We start from the raw sequence: 23,885 nt of genomic DNA, 5'->3' as shown, positions 1-23,885 counted from the left end.
TTGCGCTCGCATAAAGATCGTCGACGGTGAAATGTAGGCACAATATGATTGTCGCATATTATCGGAGACCTTCGATATCGATGTGGCCAGACGCCGACTAGCCGTGTCCTTGCAAACTGAGCCTATAGCGGAGCCTAGCGGGCCGTATACAATAGACCCGCAATACTCAAGTAATAATATTATTGACCTAGTTTATTCATAAACTTTGAAAATGTTACCCACTTGGCGCTGCCAGTAGACCGCGCACTCGTTCGTCAATTGCATGTGCCCCTCTAGCCGAAAAGGTTGGCCATTCCTGGTCTATATAGATTACTAATCTACCCATAGGTTAGTTATCTATAGTAATCTAAAGTCTGTCAGTCGTCAGTAACATCCGATGTAGCAACGAAGACATATAGGTGCCGCCGTGCCGGCTTGTGACGTCATAATGAATACTTGTCAATTGTCGACAACATCATAGTTGCACTAGAACGCACTTTACTCTATGCCATTGCTGTGCACAGCATTAAAATTCAGGCCTGCTGTTCAACTATGATAAATCAGCAGATGTGGTTGTTGCATATATAATAGCATCTTTTGAAATAGGTCGGAGCCGGAGCTACTCCTCAAATAACGGGCTCCAGCTCCGGCTCCGGCTGAATTTTATGTAGAGCTCCGGCTCCGGCTCCAGCTCCGGTGAAAATGCATGGCTCCGGGGCTCCGGCTCCGGGCTCCGGCTCCGGCTCCAAAGCCCTGGTTATAACGAACAACGACAGCTCTACTTGCGCCCCCCCCCCCCCATCCCCCTGTCTTACTCACTCTTACTCCCTGAAACAGATATATAATTCTATTTTATTTTCATATATTGCTTATGCATCTATATCCTGCTTTTCTGTTGATAATTCATTAGTTTCTAGCCTTTTGTTCATATTTTTATGTTAATTTTTCCCCAATTTCAATTTTTGCCCCTTGGTACGTTTTTGGTCATAACTTTTTTTCCCCAAGGCAAAAAAAGTGACAAAACCTATCATTGAAAAGCTGGTGAAATTATCTTTCCAGCGGTATATAATACGTCTTTATAAGAATTTTTTCTAGGTTGACCCATTTTTAGACCAAATTCTACAGGACTAAACTGCATTATCGTAACGAAGGATATTTACGAAGCTTTACGTTGCTTTTTGCCGTGCCGGTATTATAATCTAGCCTATTTAACAGACTGTCCGAGTCTCACGAGGCGGATATTCGGGATCTCTCTGCCAAACAGGAAGCAGTCTTAGCCGAAAAGGAAAAGGAAATGACCGAAGAAAAGGAGGCGGCTGCCAGTCGAGTTGCCGAAGAATATCTTGCCGGTTAGATATTTCTGTGCTTAGTCCGAACTTGCTAATGCGAGTGTCGTCCGGCACTGTATGAAAATCAGAGCTTACGACAACACGACGTTACACAATATCCGATGCTTGTTGTTATTTGCCATTTAACCGTATTGTCCGTTGTGTTAGATCTAAATTGAGATTTGCAACACCTGGCTTCTCGTCGCTAGTCGGAAAATAACATCGTGAATAGATCATGCATCTTCTTGTTGCAGAAAAAGAAGAAATTCTGAGGAAACACGAAGAGCTTTTGAAAAGCCTGGAAGACGAGCGACAGAACGAATTGACACAACTAAGGCTGAAATGCGCATCTGATGCCGCCAACCAAGTAGGTTCTATGCACCCACGTATCTTATGTTCAGCCAAATATGAGAACCACGTTTCACTACAGTTATCTTGTCTGATATAGTTTTCAGCTAGTTTGTTATCGATAGGTATTATTCATTAATATACGTGCTGAAAATATGTCATATCACCATCACCACCTACCTGTCCGTTTTTCTGTTATTATATGAATATTCGGAGATCAAAGGTGATAAGTGATAAGTGATAAGATCAAAGAATATACTGATACACCCATAATGATTGTATTTTGTCATGTTGCGAAGCTCGTAACTAAATTATCTGCTTGCAGATTGAAGAAGAAGTCGAGGCGCTACGGGAACAGCTCACGAAATCTCATACCGCGGAAATTGAAAGCGTCAAACTTGACATGGAGAATAAGCACAGCGAGAAACTAGAAGTATTGTTGCGAGAAAAAGCGGATGAGCACGAATCAGGTACAAGAATGTGATTTTTCACGATCTACCGTGGTCTGACGACAGCGTTGTTTGGCAGAGCTACGACGGCTGAACGACGAAAATTCGGCGGACGTCGAAAATAAAATATCCGCCGTCATGGCCGAGCTGTACGAGCAGAAACAGGAAAGCTTGCGGCAGCAAGACGAAGATCATCGGGCTAAAATCGCCGCCGTTGAGGAAGAGAGTCGAAAAACAATATCGGAAAAAGAGAAGGAGTGGATTGACGTTAAAATAGGACTGGAGGAGGAAATAACAAGGTGCTGTACCTGAATTTTTGAAGTGTTCAAATTAGGGGTTCCCAAATCGTGGGCCATGATAAGATATAAGTAGTTTTGCCGTTAAGCCTGTCGAGTAGAAGTGGAATCAGCTTGATAACATAACCACTTGAGTAAGCAGTGCAAGCAAGTTGAGTAGTACAATCGCGCAATTGTTTCTTACCATTTAACTTTTTCTTGTCATGGATTGCCAAAATTGGCTCTGATGTACTTGTGTTTTGATTAAGTAGGATAGGCCAGTAGGACAAAGCATAGAATGCCATTCAGCTACCTGCAATACAACTAATTGAGGTTCGCATTTTCCAAAATATCTAATTTCCGTCTGTTCTATACTATTTCTTTTGTATCCCAATCCATTCTGGTCCTACTCCAAATCTAAGAATTGTGCTATTGTGAACGGTAAATTTCCTGGTTTTCAGCCAAGTTGGGAGTCATAACACGAATCGAAATTAATCTCATCCCTGTAACTGTCTTCTCCGTATAGCCATGTTTCTGCCTGTGTCGCTACCGAAATGTTGGCATTGGCCGGAAAACTTCAATCCACGTTAACGAGTAGCACATATTTATTTACAAAGGAGTCACTTTCCATCCAGCTGTTCCCTGTCTTAATTTGTTAACAATATTCTCTGAATTGCCTGTTCTGAAACTCGATAAATGGTAAAGCAAACTATTTTCTTCTGTCGTGATAGCTTTGTACCACCTGCCTGACGCTACAAGTTGAAATGATGCACTGTATGAATCACATGAGCAGTATCGACTCTGTATCATGTGTAATCTGTTAATCTGCTGGACTTGATGGAGTAATCTCCTTGCGTATTGATTTGCTTCAGACTGAAATCGGACGTGAACAACGCGGAATCGCAACGTCAAATGGTACTTCAAAGTTTGGAATCCGGTGACAATGATGTGTTGAAGTAAGATGTGATTTAATTGAAATTGTTCATTTTTTAAATTTTCGATACTTTTCTAGGTCTCTTCGTGAGGAATATGGGACTGAGATTGAGAAGATGAAGGCGGAGTACGATAATAAAATCCAAACGCAGGCGTCGGAATATGAAAAAGTAAGTCGTATTACAACAAAAAAAGTAATCTTATTTCTGAACTAAGTATAATCAACTATACGATTCCAAGTCAGTAATAACTTGAAAATATAGATCAGATAAAGAGCTTTTTGGAGGTACAGAACTTCAAAATACAATTGCATAGTATATTCATATTGAAATGAACCCGAATATCTTTGGCTGACACTCGTCAGGGGTAATCGTCAGCAACTAGTAGAGAATTGGAAAGAACATTGTATATCAGATCAGATAAATGATTTTGGAACTTTTCGTTATTTCAAGTACGTGCGCTTGGCACGGACCATAACAGATCTTGCGACAGAACCTAGAATGACAATAGATGCATTCTCTAGTAATCCTTAGTCAAGTGTGTGTTATTTGGTTTTTGCAAATAGTCGTAATTTCGTTCTATATCATATTTATAGCTATCCTATTCGATTTCTCTGCTATTTCAATCAGTATAAGAGAGCTTCAGTAATTTAATTTGTGTTCGGCTTCTCTCGGATATCAGCTGTATCAAAACTGATCCATGTTTGAGTGGTTAAACAGTTACATCTTGCAGGACGATATTACCGTTCCTGTGATGGAATTGTTTGCCGAAGTTTTATGGCTTTTTTGACTTGCAAACAAAAGTGGTTATAGTCATTGTATTCATAGATCGGATTTTTGTTGATGGAAGGATTATAGTATTACCTCACATGAATTATAAGCTCCAACCGTCGATTCCGCCGGTGTTTGTTTACTTGCCGGTCTGTTGAATCGGCAATGTTCAAATTTTGTCATGTGGGAATTAGTTCGCCCTTTGGAAAATCTCGGCTGCTGTAGATGTAAGGGTATCTTGTCAGATTTATGAAGTTACGAGTTTTTATCTTGAGTCTCCTCGATCATAGTAACATACTTCTATAGGGGGGCACAATGGTATTTTTGGGTGATGTATACAGTCAACAGAACAGAAGTAGGCCTACTGTAGCTTAATTATCGTATGTAGCTGTTGCTGAGATGAGGGCTTGCTTAAGTGGGATGAGTAATATTTTGACTACTTTGTATCAAACAATATATTTATTTGATCTAATTCTGTATCACTTTCCAGCATTGGATAGAATGATGGGCTCATGCATAATGTAATTGCAAAACTGGATTATTGGAAAATATTATGCAATATTGCTGTGATAATGCAAAATTTGCCTTAAAAGGTTGTCTCAAAATTAGTTTTCTGTCCTGTTAAGTCAATTGTAGCTGGTGTCCTCATTTTGTATATAAGAATAAGAGTTTATGTAGGCCTTACTTGTTGTCAACATATTCCAGTATAGCAGTGGTCCTCAAAGTAATGATCTTGCTTGATCCCAGCAGGAGTCTGGAAGGTGAAATGTATAAATTTGTGTCTGGTTTACTGCCCTTTCTCTATGTATTATACCTCTGTAAAACGTAGCATGCTAATGTTAGGATCTGGGAATTTGTTTCCTTCGAAAGTGTGAGGCTCAAGCTTGGGTCGCCCTCTTACGAGTTTAGGAACCACTGCACGATGCAGCAGCCATACGTTTGTACATTTTCTCAGGCTCAGTCCGAGTACATTGAAGAAAATCAACGGCGTCTCGATAAATTTTTGGACGAGAGGGAACAAGAGGTCGCTAGTCTCGAAGAGAAGAAGAAACAGGAGCTTGCGGAGTTGCAGGCCAAGTACGAGTCTCAGATCGAAGGCTTGAAGGCAGATTTTGAAAAGGGGAAGACCACCGAACAGAACGATATCGAACAAAAGTTTCAAGAAGAAAAAGAAAAACTTATCGAAGAACATCGGGAAGAGGTATTTTTTGTAATAACCTATTGCAAAGTTGTAAGAAACGGAGCATCACAGTATAGATAACTAGCCGGTGGATAGATACGTCACCTGACTAGGCAATCAGAACGACTAGCAATTTCCTGTAGCTTCATAAATAAATATCGTAATCTTATAGCTCGCGATCCGTCTGCAAAATTTACCAAAACTGATCTTGAACGAAAGCTACTGTCCCACTGATTCCGAGAATATATATATATATGATCTGGTCAGGTCACAACGATTACCATAACAATCACCCATTGCGGCTCTCCCGATGTTTTCAACAATGTCCATTTCTAGCCTGATCTGGTTGTCCATCTGTGCAGTCGGTGTTGTGCATCTATCCATTGGTTAGTTATCTTTAGCTGCAGAGCTGCTGTAGACCCCATTTCCATTGATAACATTACACTATTACGATATCAGGCCAGAGTAAAGTACCCTGTCAATATCACCCTCATTTTACCCACAGTTCAACGTCTAAGTTGATCAGCCACTCTCCAACTGTGTGTTGGATGCTATATGATCGATGCTCATGATGGTTCACTTTGGCTTGAAATCTAGATGTATAACAACATGAAGTCTTTGTTGTGACACATTTTTGATGACGTCATCGCTAATTATTTTCAAACAACTGTTCCGATCACTTGGAACTCCTCGACCATAATTCTGTTGATCGTGGTTTCGGGGCTCAATTTAGGCTACATCCTGTCTCAGGTTAAAGCTGTCGCCGTCAGACTGGTCGAATTCAGGGATGAAAGAGAGGGTCTTTTAAGTCAATTACAGAAGCTTGAGGTAGAACAAGAAGAATCCCAGGCTGAGCTGAAAGCCGCTCTTATCGCACATCACATGGAGAAATTTCAGGTATGATTTCTTTATTTTCACTCAAGATCAATCTTTCTCAATCTTTATACTGGCTGACCGGTGAACTTTCAATAATCAAATCGGCCCAAAATGTATTTACGACAAAACTGTGCGATACAAAACGAAGAATTTGAACTTTTATTCGACGGGAAATATGCTGCTGTATTCTTGATATTGAAGTTTCTGCGAGGCAAAGTCTCGTTAAAATCTGTATATTTTACTATTGGGTTTCTTTGGAATAAAATGCAACTTTTTTGTTTACAAGATTCTGCCTATTGTCGCTAAATTGTGCCATTGAATTCTGTTAAATTTTATTTCAAAATTCTTTTTGGCTTCCTCATATTACTGGTCAATGGTCATAGACTACTTTGAACAGTTTGGTGCCACATTTGTAGCTTTGTGATGTAGGATAAGTCGTAAGTAGACCATGGACTCTATCAAGTCAGAAAACGTTCTAAATTTGTAAAACTGATAAAAATTTGTTGTTTTATTTCTGTAATTAGTAGGGCGATTTTTTTTTTGACCTAAAAAACGGAAGATTTTGACCTAAAAAATCCAAATTTTGACTTTTTTTTGACCTAAAAAAACTGAATTTTGACCAAATTTTGACCTTGCGTATGCAAATTAGGTGTTTTCGCACATAATGTTAAAATTGTACTACTAATATACATTTCTGGTTGGCACTGTCTGTCCTTACGATGTAGTTTGGCCTGAAGAAACGTTTTTTGGCTCAAAAACTGACAAATTTTTACATGAAAAAACTTATATTTCAACGAAATCTGGCCCTTGGCCCTATGAAGAATTCCAGTAGTTACATTACGCATTATGGTAGAAATAATTAAATCAAATTATAGTACAACGAAAGATACTTTCCTACATTCTCGGGTAGAAAGTGTCTGTCCTTACTAAGTAGCTTTCCAAGAATGGAGAAAGAACGTTCAACAGCAGCAGTTGTTGGCTGACAACACTGAAGTTGTGCGTACACTGCTGGTGACCAACCGTTTTGCTTCATTCTGACAACGTTGTCTACATAACAAATTTTTCATCGTGCGCTTCTTGATAAGAACCATGCAATGCCCACGCAGTCTTGCTTCAGTTGGGATATTGCGGTACGTTGAGCATAACACCATTTGTTTCATTTGAATGTTTTTTATGATTCCCAATGAGTAGACAAGGGACAATCTACAACGGTAGGCCTATAAAGTAGGCTATAAGTTGCAAAATGCCAAATGATAAGTTCACCGAAAGTGCAAAATCTATGATTCAAACGAAATGCAGGTTGCAAAAAAGCTTTAACTTTGTAATGAATTTTGACATTTTTTGACCTAACGCTACAATTTTGACCTAATTTTGAATTTTTTTGACATGTCAAAAAAAAAATCGCCCTAGTAATTAGTAAATGAGTCTTCAATCTCTTACATTTTGGTATTGAAAATAAAATTGAAATATATTTGGTGGACGGTCGGAAAGTGATGGGAGTGCCAGTCGGTAATTTCCTAATATGCTATATGCTACCAGGCCGCCATCGCCGAATTGGACCAGCACCACCTGGAGGAGACGGAAAAACTCCGCCGAGATCATGAAAGCGAAACGGAGCAATACAAAAAGGTGGCCGAGGACCTCATCGCGAAAATGAAAGACCTCGAGAAGGAGTACGAGCTCGGTATCCAGTCCGCCAAGAACGAGAAGGACTCGGAACTCGCGCTGATGCAGGAGGACCTGGAAGAGAAGCTGAACGCCGAGCGTATCAACCACAGCGCGGCGCTCATGAGCATGAGAGAGGCGCATGAGGCTCAGATGCAGGCCCTGCAGGAGGAGCACGAAGGACAGTTTCAGCTTATCGAACAGGTGAGCCCGAAACGCACGGTGTCTACGCTCGCATCCCACAAATTACTTTCTGTGTTACCATCAGGGTTATGGAGTGGGTAAAATGTACCTCCGACACTGAAAACTTGACACATACTTGCTTCAGCTCCGAATCCTAATATTTTCTGAACAGAATTCTGACTCAAATTCCTGTAAATCTAGTCAAAAAATTATGCGTTTATCATGTTTATAGTCATTATCAAACAAAATTGTGTTTGCAAAAATATAATAAGTTGTGAAGGTATGCTTATGTGAAAACTCCAATAAATACAACGGCACTTTTTTGTAACTTTTGCGAACATTTGGTTCGATATTTTTGAATTTGTTCGAGTCTGAGCATTTTAACAAACTTCAACTCCTGTCGCTATGAGTATTCTTAACTCCGAATCAAAAGGAAAATTTACCGAAACTTCAATGCCACGACTCTGACTCCACAGCCCGGGTTACAATATCGACTAACATGACTAAAAAGAAGTTGCTAATTTTATGTTACAAACATTTCCAAGTCACTAAACACCAACCTGTTTCACTCCTTAAGTTCTGTTTGATTTTCATCACAGATTTCTGCCAGCGTAAAATTTTCATGCTCATTGCTTCTCCTGTGGGGCATAAATTCTCATAATTTTTAATATGACGTGGAATTCTGAAAGTAATGCAGGAGCAATTGGCATTAAATTGTACCGGAGCGGAGACAGGAAAATTTTTAGTATCTGTTCACATAAGTTGCAATCCCGTCGATGTTACTCATCCCCATGACTCCGTGACGTCATACAGTTCTCGGTATCGCCAGAGCCTAGTGGATATTATTTGACTTGAAAAATGACTAGTACCACTCTGTCCGAAACTTTTTGGCATTTGAAAGCATCTCTTGCAAGTGCTGACGTTGCGGTATCAATATTAAATGTGCTTTGCGTTCGAATTTCAGGAAATCGAGAACCAGAACAGGAGTCACCGTGACACTTTGGACGACATTCTACAAACGCAAGCGGACAAGCTCAAGCAGTTGCAGAAACAGTTTGAAATCGCTCTAGACGCCACAAAAGCAGAAGAGGTCCAGAAATCAGAGGTGTGCGCGCGTACTGCAGTGGTCAATAATAGTAGGCCTGCAGTCATTGTCCCGATGAATATCCTTGAAGATATAATTTACCCGTAATTTTCCAAGTATAGTAGGCCTACGCCCCCATGTATAATACGCACCCTTAAAATGGCATGCAAATTCAGGGAAAAAGCCTGTACCCATGTATAGTATGCACCCTGCATTCACAGTACATGAATAACTGTGTTTTAGTACGCGATGTTGTTCTGTTTTGCGATGTCACTGTCGAACAATCGTGACATAACCATCGCTAATCATTATGCAATTAACGGCATTGTCTCTAAACGATAGTACAGATCAGCCAAAGCCTGCGAGGCTGGCGACGCGATAGTTCGGGCCAGCGACACGACGTCTTGCGCATGAGGCCTATTACAGATGCGATTGCTAATCATTATACAAGTAACGGAATTGCATCTATAGGATAGTAGATAGCAGCCAAAGCCTGCGAGGCCGGCGACGCGACATCTTGCGCACGAGGTCAGACGCGATTGCTCAGGTTATGTCGTGCACACCACGCCTGTTGGAGGTGCGACTGATTACGCAAGCGATTATATTTTGCGCACATGGCCTGTTGATGAATTAGCGAGGATTGCCGCGCGCTCGTTCAGCAAACAATGAATGACCTAATTTCGCTCCCGTGCAAACGGCAAACCAACTCAGCAGGAGATTGCGTGCTGTGCAGACGACTCTCGTTAATTGGCAACACGCTTTTTGCTAATTGCGCGGTTGGAAACAAACATGAAGAAAGGTGTGATTTCAAGTTTTTTATCGAGGGAGATTTTTTTCAAGCGTGTTGTTCCCATGTATAATACGCACCCCCCGATTTTAGGGCAAAAAATCGTGAAAATTTTGCGGATTATACATGGAGAATTACGGTAATATAATTTTTATATTCATGTTGATAGGCGCTTCACAAACGAATCGCGGACCTCGAGAAAGAATTGGATACTCATCAGAAGAAAGATTCTGACTCGAGTAGCGATAGTGATTCAGACGATGATAAGGACAAAAAAGGAAAAGAATATTTACGGCAAATTGCAGAGGTGGGTAATTCGTGAGAAAGCATTTGTGACGATAAAATACATTGCAAATGGGAAAGAGGAACACGGTTAACTATTACTTACTGGGTTGAAAATCAAACTTGCGTAACGTTCTCTCTGACGTTTTCTTCAGCTCAAAGACTCTCTGGAATCGGCGAGAGAAGACCAGCAAGACCTGGCCACGAAAATCGAGTTTGAAAGAGCCGAATATCAGTCTGAAATAGATCAGCTGCATGAGGAACTCGCGGCCAAAGATGAAAACGCAAAGGTCAGTGTTGATTATGGCTAGTACAGTCGGTCTTCTTCATGTGATTAGTTGTTTGTCACAAAGGAGCTGCAAAGCGAATTGGACAAGAATAAGGCCGTCTTAGACAGTCTCAAGGACAGATTCGACACGGTGTCTACAAGAAGGGAACGCGAGGGTATGGAAGAGGACAACTTGCTTCACATGCTGAGGGATGACCTCGACAGACTCAATGATGAAAGGTGAGATAAAGTTTATTGTTTTTTTCATGATGGGTTGTATGGGGCGAAATTATGTGTGATTCCATTTGAATGATCAAGCTAAAACGTGTTAGCAGACTTGATCTCAACTCTCCGACGAGTTCGGCCACCATCGTTTGTATCACTTTAGCCAGTGAACGTTATGCTATGCTGGGGGCGTGAATAACTGTAAAACTACTTGTTTTTTCTGTACATTTAATTTAGCCATCTTTGAATTGAAAATACTTTCCCCTTATGTACGCAGGGATCAACTCAGCGCCGCCAACCAGCAGCTTCTGTCAACGCTGACCGAACTGGTTCAGTCCAACCACAAATGTGAGGATATCGTCTCGAAAAAATTACGGGTAAAATTTACCTATGACTTCCTGAGTGGTATGACATAAGAGAAATCTCAAACCGAGTGCTTTTTGTAGACGATTTCCGCAGGACGGTCTAGTGAAGACTCGCAAACTGTTGCGGATAATACAGAAGTTGACGGTAGAATGTCGGGAGGTGCAGCAGGACCAGGTAATGTTACTATTATTAATTTTTTTTTTCATCAACATATTTTCAACCAAATCATGTGGAGACAGCGTAGCCTACTTCTTTCAAACGGGTGTGATCAGATTAGTTGGCCTCTAATGTAGCATCGATCGTTCCTATTCGATATTGAATACTGTGTATGCGTTTTTCTTCTTCATTCATGCTGTATGGTTATTATACATTTCGGTTGGATGAAAATAAAGACCTTCTCTTTCTAATGACTGGTCTTTTCCCTCATTCCAATTTATCTTGTTTGCTTAGATAAATGATTTTTGGTACCATTTGAGCTGACTAGCATTGCTCAACCTATTGTGTGGTTAAATATTTATCGCAATTCATCAGTGTAGTCTTTAAAACTTTAAACATTTCACTGAGAAACTAAACATAAAAATCTGGCGAAAAATTTGCCGATGCTTATATTTAGTTTGAATGGAGATTATCATTGTTACCTGGTAACCAACTTGACCAAGAATCAAAGGCTCTTGGGCTGCTATTTATATTGAGTAAATAGGCGTTTGTTCATATTTTATGCGACCATGATTTCAAGTGGAGTGTGTCGTCAGATTGAAATCTTTATTAAAAAGTAGTACGATGAGATGAAACAGGGAATGACTTTTAAATATATGTAACATTAGTTGCCTGTGCAGTAGATATGTTTTTTTGTGACTGTTTCGTCATTCGGATAAGATACTAAGATGGTATTCTTGATAAAATTCTATTTCATGGACCGGCAAGACCTAATCTCGATCTTTATCGTTCTAGATTCAGAACGCCTTTCGCTCTCTGCGAAGCTCAGCGGGGTCGAAGGTAGCTTTGAAGACGAAGGACTGGATTTATCGCAAAAACTTGCCGAATCTATGTTCTCTGGTCCGGATCTGGACACGTCGGCGAGAGATGTAGTGCTGGAATCAGGATTCAGACTACAGCAAGCTATCAGAAGGCTGGTGGACTCGGTCGAAACAAGGGAACAGGTGGGTTAATCCTTTTTTTTCTCAAATTATCTGGTCAGCAAAGGTAGTGTGTGAAGATGGTTGAGGGCGAAGTGCAGTTTATTGTGAGAACTGTATGAACACTTTATTGTTATTACATAATATTGTATGAATAGTGATACAGCTAGATATATGGTAGTGTGCCAGTAGATGAGGCTCTCAGATGGGACCAACTGAAGTGGGAAGTATCCAGAGATGGTTAGCTTGGTCAGCATTGATACTCGAGTAGAAGTAGGAGTTTTGTCTTAAATTTGTACTCAATTACAGATTGCACTTTCCAACTTATGACAATTTTACTTCATGTGGAATTAGGAATTGAGATACCGTATGCAATGTTCTCAAGTCGTTTCAGAAAGTAGATTTGATGCGGAGGTCTCATAGTTTTAGCAGTTAACCGGAGGTCGCTACTCCTGGAAATTACGAGATTCGTAGGCCTATTCGTGACTAATGCAAAAAGATTAACGACATTGCAAAATCCGTTCAATTTTCAAAAGTCAATTATAGTCAGATTTGTGATACAGGCCTATTTCGCTAGTTGTTATGACAATTTCACTCAGTGATGTAGACCCAGTGGTTCTCAACCTTTAATACATCGTGAACGTTCAATATTAAAAATTACCCCGATATTTAATCACGGCATAGTGTTAACTGTGAAAGACCGCTGTAGTCGAAAAATACTGTGAATACCGCAAATAAAGACGATGTATGCAATTCAAATGTAATATTGGAAACTTCATTTAATGCTGCCTTTTGAATACCGTAGTTGATATTCATACAAGTGAAGTTTCTGTAATGCGAAGCTCCCGAACCCTGTTAAAGATCACTAACTAGATATGATTGTTCCTTGTGCAGTATCGTTTAAAAGAGTGTTTCTTTTGCCTATATAGCCTCTATTATACTGGCAAGTGTTGCTAAATTGCTTGCTCTAACAAAGGTTATTTAAAAGTCTCAATATCTTTCTCATATAACTTATCCAAAACGAGTTTGATTGCACCTTTTCAACAATTTCGTACAACACTTGCAACATTGTGTCGTACGCCAAAATAGACGATGAATTCTCTATTACGTCACCATGCAGAAAATACTTCACAAACTTCTAAATCAATTTAAAATTTGCTGTTTTATTTCTGTAAACTGAGATATGAAATTCCAATATATTTGGTGGACCGGCAGTTGAGAACCACTGATGTAGTCACATCGCAAAACTACTGGTACTTTCTTCTTCACAAATGTAAAAGTGCAAGAAGTAAGTAGCTTTCCTAAAAAGCAGTTAACTGTAAATTGTGTTATTCTAAAAACATGAACACTAGGTAGTGAAACAACTATCCTACCTAGCCAATGACCTCTGAAAAATGAGAAGTTCTTCGTTACAGTCCACATTTGGAATTATCTATCATCAAATGGTGATGCTTGATGAGGTGGCACTTGTCACGAATGCTTTAGTTGGCTAGTAGGTTGGATTTTGTTTTCTGTAAGTATCGCGTATAATGTGAAATTATACCTTAATGTAAGCAGATATAGCCTGAAGAATAGATGTTGATTCTTGACAGTGGAGCAGTAGTAATCTTTCAACATTGTTCCTTGATTGTGCTCTGCTACCCTAGTCTTTCTTTCAGCATCATGTATGTACCCTTCTATTGGAAAACTTCTAAATTACTCATTATTCATGCAATCCACTTTCCAAGCTATTCATATCTGGATTTGACCATGACTCCGTCCTAATTCAAGTAATATTTGCATCTATATGTCATATCAATTAGGCCTAAGTGCCTGTTCCTCTCACAAGCTAGTTTTGAAATACATCTCTTGGCAAGTAAGCTGACATAATTATGAAGCGCCTCGGGGCATATTTTGTATTTTAGTACACCACATGCTGTCATCAATGAAGTTTCCAGTCTGACATTTAATGGTGTTCCCGATATCAACTCAACGTTGCGTGATTCGATTGGATTTGCAGTATTATATATTTCATCTCGATTAACTAGGTTTATGACTTAATAATCCCCACACGGGTATTATCCGGATAGCATATGTTGCTTCCGCTTGCTCAGTTGGTGGCAGTTATCGCGTGGGTCGGCAGTCATGGATTTCATGTGTTATGCCGATAAAAGTTACGAAGTGAAAGTGCGCGCCGAGGGCTCGTTGAACTCGCTGTACTGGCACGCTACCGGCGATTGGATCACTGAGTTTGTGAATCAGGTTCAGTGAGCTTGCTGTATTCGTGTGTCTCTTGGATTAAAATTGTTATTTATAAGTCTCTATAGATTTTCTGTTATTGCGTTCATATTTGTATTGTGTCTTGTACATAGCATTGCAGACTCTGTGTGTTATAAGCAGATGAAAATAATTGAACGACTGATTATGCCAGTACTGGTAACAATTTTTACTGTCAATCTAATAGTTGAGTATGATTTGAGCGAACTGTTGAACGAGATATATGAGATTAGCATTGGTGTCAAGATATCTCATTTCCCGAAAGCGACCAGAGCTGTAGTCTATCAGACATGGCCAAATTAGTCTTTGTCGCACTGAAGTAGAATTACAAATAACTTCTTAAACCTCTACTCATGTACACGTAGAAGTAGCATCTTCGAAGTAAGTATAAAAGTAAGAATTGTAGGCCTACGAAATTGAAGTAAAAGTAGTCTGCAATCATAACCACTTCTTAAACTGGAAATGTCAACTCCTCTGTAGCCGATTTACCTTGCTGACAATGTCAGTCTGTCGTCAGTAGCTGCACGGTCATGATCCAAATCCTACGTCTTTGCAGCTGAACCTGATCCAACGACCGCAAATCGTAATCGGCGGCGAGGGAGACGGAAACGACCCGGTTTCTCGCAAAAAATCTGAAGATGAGGACGATGACGCTTCGAGTCGCAGCTCGGAATCGGAAAACATCGGCAAAATGGAAGGTGCGTCGATATTTCCACGAGTCTAGCGTCAAAACCAGCCCCTTTTTTTGTTAACGCAGACGTTCTGACGGAATGCATGAATCAGCAGCTGGCGCTGGAAAAACGACTGCGTGAGCAAGACGAGGAAATGGCTGAGCTACAATCGCAGGTAGAAAGCTACCACGACCAGAACAAGACCCTGCAGGACGAGAAGGAAGTCTTACGAAAACAGATTGAAGCTCTAACTCCGGGCGGAGACGAGTCGCAACAGAGTACGTGGCATTATATACAACAACGGTGAATTTTGAGACGCAAGGGTTGAAAAAAATTAACGGGGCAATATAGGGTGGCGAAAATGCTCGAAAGCTCAGTCAATTATATTTCTGTAACTGTTTGGTGAAACAGTTTACTGTAACTACTAAGTGAAACAAGTAGATGAAAACTGATTTAATAACTACGGAAAAGTAGAAGTTCTTTGTTAGCTTATAGCAGGCGATAAGACAAAACAGTTTGGGAATCACTGAGGGACGAATTTTATTTCCTTTTTTATGGACTGCGTAATTTTTTAGATCTGTTGAAGCTTAACACTGAACTGTCTTCGGAAAAGCAAGCGATATCCGATCAGTACGAGGCGTCGCGCATTCACTACGAAAAACAGACCCATCACCTGGAAGCTGCTCTAGAAGCGGAATCCAAGAAGTTCGAAGAACGTGAAAACGAACTCGCGGCCACGATCGAAGACTATGAGACTCGAGTCTGTGATTGTTGACATGCTCCGTGTCGCGTTGTTTTTATCGTTACTTTCAATTTTGGAGCAGATCGATGCTCTGCAAAAGCAGATATCGTCAAATTCTAAGTTTTCCGCTGAACAGTCCGATGAGAGAGAATTCGAACGGGAACAGTTTCAGGAGGAAATCAGCAACCTTCGCGACGAGCTCGACAAGAGGCAATTGTCTCGCTCTGACTCGAAGCTATCGCAAGAGGTGATTTTTGATGCAAACTTTGCCTTTCAGCAATTTGATAGCAACTCATGCACACAGTGGGATGCAGGGCTGTGGAATTCGAGTCAATTATTCTCTTGGCAGAGTCGGAGACAAAGAAATTTTGTTCTACCGTTTGGAGTCGGAGTTGGAGAAACATTGGCTGTTTTCTGAAAATGCTCCGACTTCAACTAGTTTCAATCGATCCAAATTTTCTCAAATATTACTACAAAGTGACATTTCCGTTACAGAGGTTATCGATTTTTTGATGTAGGCAGACCTTCACTTGCTTAATTTCTTTCTGCGAGCACAATTTCAAAAAAATAGCTCGATTCACTTGGCAATAATAATAGCTAAAAATGTAATAGAAGCATCATTTTCTGAGTAGATTTACAAGAATTTTGGAGGTTTGTGAAGAAAATATTAGGAGTCGGCGTCTATATAGAAAATATGTGAACCGACTCCACAGCCCTGGTGTTAGGCGTTTTCTCAATTTTATTCCGATTTGTTAGGACGTTGATTCTTCTTCCTCTGCCTCCTCCGCTATCCTTGACCGAGACGACACGCAGGTAACGCGTCGAATGTGTGGAATGTCGATTCCCAGGCATCAGTAGATTCTCCTAATTTTGTGATGTGTTCACCTGCGATTCGCGGCATGCTAACCATCCGATGAAAACGCCATCTCGATATTTTTGTTTACGAATCTCACAACGGCTTCTAGATTTGAGCCCGGATTTTCCATGCTTGCATTTTGTCATCTATTGGGACATGGTTTTTGCCTGTACGCCTGTGCATATATAGACATAACGTGACGGCATGTAGATTGACAGCAATCATCCAGGATTAAAGAGCCCGAGCGTCGGATGTTTAGTGTGAAATGGTGACACCGTAATTGAACCTCTGATTTGCAATGCATGAGATGAGACAAACGAAGCCTGCATATGAGAAGTATCTAAATAATGATACTGCTTTTGATGACAGGGTAAAGCGATATGCCGTGTAAACAATGGTAAATTCGTAATTCCAGAGCATTCAATGTACATGTACAATGTACATTGTACAAGCATATCATTACCATGTGAACATTGATACTAATCATTGTGGTATAGGAGAAAAGTTACAGCTGTAAGGCTCATTAATTTCATTCACTGAGCGTCGCGGGTGATAAGTGTAAACACGGCTGGAAAAGGCGACAATTGGCTAATGGAGACAAAAGGCGCCACAAATAATAATCCCGTAGCCTGCCGCTGAGGCTGAACACTGTAATTTAAGAAGGAATGGTCTTGTGTTGGTGAAAGTGTTATTTAGTTGTATACATTCAGACTTTCAAGAGGAGCATCGACCAGGGATAGTTTGTATTGGATCATTGATTTTGAGTGTGTACACACTTATCTTGGCAAGAGTGCTGTTGACACAGTAGTATTTGTGATTTTTACTATCAGGTCAGATTGATATAGCAATGTTAGCTTAGTCTGAGTTGGTCTAGTGCGATGAATTCGTCTCGGCATAATTTAGGCTATTGTGTCAAGATAAGCATCGCCTCAGCGGAGGTTACGTTATAAATAGACAATTGGAAAGGCATTTGCTGTGGTTTACACGTCGTGATATTAAAAAGTGGAAAAAGCAAACGAGCAATGTTGACCAATTCGGGCTAGGCCACCAATTCATATCGATGAATTCTCACTTGGATTACGCTGGAGCAGTTTTGTAAAGGACCTTTTGATATGCGGTATATGATTCGGTGATATGGACGCTGCAAAGCCAAAAATCATGGATAGGATTGTTGAATACAACATGTACTTTGTTGTGATGTTAGGGAATCTCATGAGAAACATTGTGCTGATGCCAAACCGATTGTGGAAGGTAACGTTATTTCGATTTGGCGGAATCTTATGGATACAATGAGTTCTTGAGTTCGCGCTCGGACAATAGGCTCAAATTTTCGGTTGTGTGTTTGTTGAGGAAAGGATAGGTTTTATTGGATTGGACAGTATAAAGTCATAGTGGGAGAATATCGAAAGGACGTAACAGACTTGTTTTGTATTTTAGTGGTAGCAATGTCTAAGATTTTAGAAAAATTCCAGAAATTGGTCGAAGCAAAAGAGGCTGTCAGTGAGGATCGTTGCTTTACACCGGTACAATCAAGTACTCCAGTCGGGATATATAGACTTCAAGCAAAGGGCACCAGCGGACAAGTAGGACTTGGAGCATGTTCAATGTTAAATTCTGTAAGTCCAGTGGAACAACTAACAGAGTAGCATGAGATTGTAATGCTTCTAGTGCAACTGCATCATCTTAGCTGGATTGACAGATGAGAGTTTGTTAGCTTGACAACTGTAGTCTAATGTAGCGTGATTCTTTGAAGTAGCTTCGAAGAATTTGTCATGTTCTCTAAAACTTCTTGTGCTGCATAATCTGAACTGCATAGACTCTTAACAGTTAGCTTTTAACTCTAGTCTAGTGTAATGTCGTTCTTTGAAGGAACTTCAAAGAATTTTGTCGTTGTGTAGATTTAGCTAGCGTTACGGGCTGGATTTTACATTCTTTAGACTGTTTTCAATCGAAAGACTATGCTATTAATCCTCGTGATAAACATTGTTATTAAATAATTATGTACTTAATGGTTTAATATACTGACTACAAAAGCCCATGTCTTCATATCAATGGACATTTGGACAACTATGTCATGCCCTTGAAAATAGTAGGCTCTAGGGACAATTATTGTGCTTATTTCTAGTCTGTGGCTTCGTAAGAAAGACTCTTATATAGGGTATTCGCGCTGTAATAAATGGCGTCTCTTCATCATTTGATTTTCACTTTACGTTCAAGGTTTCCCGTCTGGAGGAGGAATTGGAGGCGCGAGACGTCGATTATCAGAAGCAGATCACGAAAATGAAGGAAGATGAAGAGAAAATGAAAAGGACGATCCAAGAGTATGAGGAAAATCTCCAGGAACTCCGTGCTCGCGGCTCGGAGCAGTCTGAAGTACTGTTTGTTGGCACATAGCGAAAAAATGTTTCTTATGGCATTTGTTTGGTCACAGCTGGACTTGCTGCGCGATCAGCTTGAAAATGTGACAGGCGAAAAAGAGGTGCTTCGACAGGATCTGTACGAGAATTTGCACAAGGTGTCTGCGCTCGAGGCGAAACTGGACCAATACAAACACGGCGGTGACGGCTCCTCTTCCGACTCCAGCAATCCGACTCTGCTGGAGCAGATCCAGCTCAAGTTGGAACAGGAAAGAGAAGAGAACGAAGTGAAGGTATCAATCTACCGGAATCCATTACGGCAAAAATGTTATGTTAAGTAAAAGAATTTCAAATTTCTTATGCTTCCAGCCCGGATTGCAATTATTTTGACGGCTAAATTGTTAAAATCTGGCATATTGCGGGCTGCAAAAAAAGTTCATTGCGAACAACCAGTATTTGGTCGTGAAAATGAATAGTCACCAAACAACTTGTTACCATCAATTCGCATGCAGTTCATATCCACCAACGCTCGTCACGTTTTCAATGGTAATAATAATTCATTATCACGACTACTTCTAGAAATACTTATCATATATCAAGCAATGCCAATACAAAACTACAACTCCCTCACCGTATTCAAGTCCATTTGGCTTCAGAGACTGGTATGTTTGATCGTAAAGGCTCGGTGTAATCTGACAAGCCGGGTCCCGAAATTTCAGGAATATGTTGTGATGTTGTAAACTCATTGTAACATCAAATGGTACGGGTGAGTAAGTGCCACAATGCCAAATTGTGCAGCCTTATGTGCTCTTATAATCCCACAGAGACCTTGTTCGGTGAAACTAACTTATATCGGTTACGACGGGGGTATTGCTACATTCTATGGCATTGCAGATGGGGCAGTTCGTTGAGATACAGAACCAACTACAAAAGGCCCTAATCGAAAAGGAGGAACACGTCGAGAAATTGCTGATGGAGATCGAGAATTACCGACGCCTGGAAGCGGAAAACGCCCAACTCAAGGTAAGCGAACATGCCAGCTTTATATTAGACGTTTCAGATGCTCGCAAGCGTTTCTTTCGATCAGGAGGATCTAGAAACAAAAGAAAACGCGGCTCCCCTGTCATCGCGAGCCGAGGAAATGGAAGCTCTCTCCCAGCAGCTTTTAGAAGAGAAAAATGCCGAGATCGATGACCTACAGAACAGGATACAAGAACTGGAGAATAAACATGAGTCTTCCTCTGAATCTTCCGATGACGAGGTAATGTTCTGTCTGTCTTCGCGCTGAGATTTTGCCGCGAATGTTATCGCGTTTTGCAGGAATCGACGAAGCCAGCCGATAAAACACCGAACCAGCCCGATATCGAAAGTGTAGTGGCAGAGAACGCATCTTTAAAGGCGGAGATCGCGAAAATGAGAGACTCTACTCATATTTTGGGTGTTCCTGTCGATATAGCTGAGCAGGTTTCCGATCTCGAAAATATCTTGAAGCGTGACGAAGAACAAACCGACGACGAGCCTGATGCTGTAACGGGTTTTGAAGGTAAGCGAACCTCAGAATGTCAGGTATAGGATTTTCTAAACGGTTCTTACTTCTTTCAGATAAGTTGCAAGAGATAGAAAAGGAGCTGCTCTCGAAACCCGACACGGTGCTGGGACGGATTCTGACGGCGAAAGAAAACGAGATCGGTGCTAAGAATAAGAAAATCGAAGAAGCGCAAAATGTATTGTCGCAGCGAAACGACGATATTACTACTTTGACGGAACAGGTTATTGCTGACGCCATGCTGATTTTTAGGGTGTCGTTTGAGATTGACCCGCTCATATGGTGTTGGAGGAATAGTATCAGAAGGGAAATTCTGTAAACTTTGGTATGAATTTCAGAAAATTCAGTGTTGTACGGAAAATCGGTGTTGATACATTAGTCTAACACTGTTTTGCATTAATATACAATCCGTGATAATGATGGATTGGAAGGGTCAAGTGAAACGTCTCTTATTTCTCGCAGCCGAACAGTAGTGCGCATTGGAATTTTGGTCTCGACTCCAGATCCAGTATGGGATTTGTAGAATAATGCTCCGGCATTCTGTTTCGTTCTATCTCCCACATGAACTCACAGCAAATACAGTCAGGACTTTTTAAAAAGGCACTATGACACTAAATACCAACGAAACCTAAAAACGTTCCCCGCATATACACGATCATATGTTCCAGGTGGCCAACCTGCAGCACGACCTCAACGAGCCAGATGTGAAGGTGAAACTGAAGTCAAAACGTGACGTTGGCGACCAGCACAAAGAAATCGACGTGGAAAAGGTGAGGCCGGAGAATATTCAGGAGATATCGACGGTCGTCAAGCGGGTGAAAATCGTCCACGGAAGGCCGGTCATCACGAAAACTGTCTGCACCGTGCGGTGCCACAAAGTCGCCATCTTTTTCTGAGTGTTTATGCAATAAAAACGAAATTTAAACAAAGCACCGAAACACGTCCCAACATAACACACACATTCGCCCCGTGATGCCACACTGTGATGCCTTTTTCATGTTATTTTTCCATTTTGAATTTGATGCGATCTATGCTCGACTTTATGCTTTTCTGTTTCCCACGATATCTACACCAATCATGCTACCCCCATGCGCAGCGTTGATATTTTGATGAAACGGTTGTTTATGCCAAACTTCAAAATATAATTCAATAATATATTCATATTGAAATAAACCCGAATATTTTCGGATGACACTCATCGAGAGTAATCATCATCTACTAGGAGAGAATCGAAAAGAACATTGCTTATCAGCAATAATATCACCAAATGTGACGTCCTTGACATGAAAAACTGAATAATCGAGGTTAACAGATGGCTTAAGCTCAATGTACTATTTTTAAACTGTGTTTGCATATTATTGCGTTCGGGTAATGATTCGAATACATCATATTTACCCCATCAATCTAGTATTGACATGTTTGCTGTATCCGTGAGACACAACAAATCGAGGTCTTTGTGAATTTCTAGGTCCTCTGCGTCTGTCAAATTGTCACGGTTGAACACACACAGACAGCCCCAAGGCATTTGTCATTGAGGCGGCAGATTCAAGTTCGTCTAATGGAATTTTCCGTTGTAGGATGATTCAACGTCGTCAGATTCTTCCTCGGCCTCTGACGACGAACGTGACGTAGTTGTGGAGAAAATGCTGCAAGCGGTCGCCCCTCAGGAACACGGTTCCCTTCCTGAAGAGCAAAACGTTCTGCAAGAAAAGAATGCCGTTATCGAAGATCAACTGAAATCTATAGCGGAGAAAAAACAGTGAGAAATATCTGGGTTTCGAATTCCTTGCAATGAATTTATCGCTGGCTCTTCATGACTACAAATTCATTGTCGTTTACAATCATCCTGCTGTACTTGAAAGTAGGCAAGTTTCCTTAATTTGTGGGAAAACAGCCAAGACATATATTGATGTCCTCTGTAATACATTTCCCGTTGAGTGCTACGACAGTAGTTTGGTTTAGTTGGATGCATGCTATTTGCAATGGAATTTGATAACTGCCCAGAGCTTCACAAAGGTTTGCTATTTTATCCGATCTCCGGTGCTTTTACGCATATTGGCAACTGTAATATTTCTCTTAAGACGCATTGAAGCAAGATGTGTTATTCCGGCGTTTGACTTTTACAAATCAAGGTGCTAATTGCTAATGTCTTACTACAGGGAATGCGAACAGCTGACACAAAAGATCGAAGAACTGGAATCGACATGCGAAAAATTACAAACTGAATTGGATCAAAGGTACTGCGCAGTACGCGATCCCACCTTGTCCAATCTTCTCAACTTCACATCCATTTTAGAAGTAAAGAAGTAGTTGAGTCTGCGCCTGAAGATTATTATACTTTGTCCGAAGACGATGTGCTCGCTATCCCATCCGTGCAGTCTGTTCTGGAGAAAGCTACTCTACCGCTACAAGAGCAATTGGACGTGAAGCAACAAAAAATTGCGCAAATGGAAGAGGTTTGTATCGCTGTGTATAAGACGTACTCATTGTTGATTCGACAAAGACAGAAAATATAATTGGCTGTGATCTAGTTCACAAAGTGTAGCTTGTTTATTTTTCTGTCTATCCTGTTTATTCAACCGAATCCTCTGTTTACAGTATGCTAATTCTCCCCAAGATTTGATGGATAATCTATTTGGCATAAATTTTCTGTTACAGTCATGATTTTTGAGTTGGGCCAAATGCTGAATTAGCTTTGAATCGGTTCCTCTTAACAGAAATCTAACTTTTCCCAAGAATTTACTGTGAATCTAATTAGCAATTATTAAACTGTTGCTGTGTAGTGATTTTTGAGTATGGCCAAATGCTCATTTAAATTTGATGAGACTTCAATCCCTGTTTGAATAAGTGAATACTCTGAATTCTCAAGTTTAATCATATGCTGATATGAGTACTATCACTCAACTGTTACATTTATTACAATATCTGAATTTTATATAAAAGACAGTTGTTCTTATTACAGAGTTCATTGCTGTATCCCAATTTTTCTTTATTGAATCTTGTCATTTTCTGTCAAAATTTTAATGATACGCTCTTCTTTTGTCGCAGGAGAAAGAAAAATTAGAGTCCACGCTCGAAGACGTGCAAAAGGAATACCTGTCTCTTTTGCGAGAGACGCAGGGATTGCAAGACGCAGAACAGAACCAGGCCGTTCTCCAAGATAGAATCAAGGAGCTGGAAGAAACGCTTGCTGTAAAAGAGGAAGAATTACACAGCGCTCGGGAGGAACGGAGTCGCTTAGACGAGCATCTACAAAAACTTGAAGCTGATAATAAAAAGGAAAAGTCTGAAGAAAATGAGGTGAAGATAAAGCCAAGTGCTTT

General features: G+C 40.5%; 1 protein-coding gene across 1 annotated transcript in view; it reads left to right on the top strand.

The window, feature by feature from the left end:
- LOC145450743 (uncharacterized) overlaps window positions 1–23,885 on the top strand; it is a 69,715-nt gene that overhangs the window by 27,952 nt on the left and 17,878 nt on the right. The window contains exons 23-54 of the mRNA XM_080329252.1: window positions 1,195–1,328; window positions 1,562–1,674; window positions 1,981–2,125; window positions 2,184–2,403; window positions 3,252–3,335; window positions 3,392–3,482; window positions 5,038–5,283; window positions 6,013–6,159; window positions 7,678–8,007; window positions 8,951–9,091; window positions 10,027–10,164; window positions 10,295–10,429; window positions 10,493–10,647; window positions 10,910–11,009; window positions 11,079–11,172; window positions 11,950–12,158; window positions 14,947–15,088; window positions 15,148–15,339; window positions 15,637–15,821; window positions 15,886–16,050; window positions 18,132–18,275; window positions 18,877–19,032; window positions 19,091–19,309; window positions 19,911–20,039; window positions 20,104–20,277; window positions 20,337–20,559; window positions 20,619–20,785; window positions 21,231–21,332; window positions 22,140–22,321; window positions 22,722–22,799; window positions 22,859–23,018; window positions 23,611–23,862. Coding sequence (XP_080185378.1) covers window positions 1,195–1,328; window positions 1,562–1,674; window positions 1,981–2,125; window positions 2,184–2,403; window positions 3,252–3,335; window positions 3,392–3,482; window positions 5,038–5,283; window positions 6,013–6,159; window positions 7,678–8,007; window positions 8,951–9,091; window positions 10,027–10,164; window positions 10,295–10,429; window positions 10,493–10,647; window positions 10,910–11,009; window positions 11,079–11,172; window positions 11,950–12,158; window positions 14,947–15,088; window positions 15,148–15,339; window positions 15,637–15,821; window positions 15,886–16,050; window positions 18,132–18,275; window positions 18,877–19,032; window positions 19,091–19,309; window positions 19,911–20,039; window positions 20,104–20,277; window positions 20,337–20,559; window positions 20,619–20,785; window positions 21,231–21,332; window positions 22,140–22,321; window positions 22,722–22,799; window positions 22,859–23,018; window positions 23,611–23,862 — 5,152 coding nt within the window. The remainder of the gene's footprint in view (window positions 1–1,194; window positions 1,329–1,561; window positions 1,675–1,980; window positions 2,126–2,183; window positions 2,404–3,251; window positions 3,336–3,391; window positions 3,483–5,037; window positions 5,284–6,012; window positions 6,160–7,677; window positions 8,008–8,950; window positions 9,092–10,026; window positions 10,165–10,294; window positions 10,430–10,492; window positions 10,648–10,909; window positions 11,010–11,078; window positions 11,173–11,949; window positions 12,159–14,946; window positions 15,089–15,147; window positions 15,340–15,636; window positions 15,822–15,885; window positions 16,051–18,131; window positions 18,276–18,876; window positions 19,033–19,090; window positions 19,310–19,910; window positions 20,040–20,103; window positions 20,278–20,336; window positions 20,560–20,618; window positions 20,786–21,230; window positions 21,333–22,139; window positions 22,322–22,721; window positions 22,800–22,858; window positions 23,019–23,610; window positions 23,863–23,885) is intronic.

The sequence above is a fragment of the Botryllus schlosseri genome, chromosome 11 (genome assembly GCF_051294905.1).
Source record: "Botryllus schlosseri isolate E-star chromosome 11, Bs_hap1, whole genome shotgun sequence".
Lineage (NCBI taxonomy): Eukaryota > Metazoa > Chordata > Ascidiacea > Stolidobranchia > Styelidae > Botryllus > Botryllus schlosseri.
Note: the sequence above shows the minus strand (reverse complement) of the source record. Positions and strands in the feature narration are given on the sequence as shown.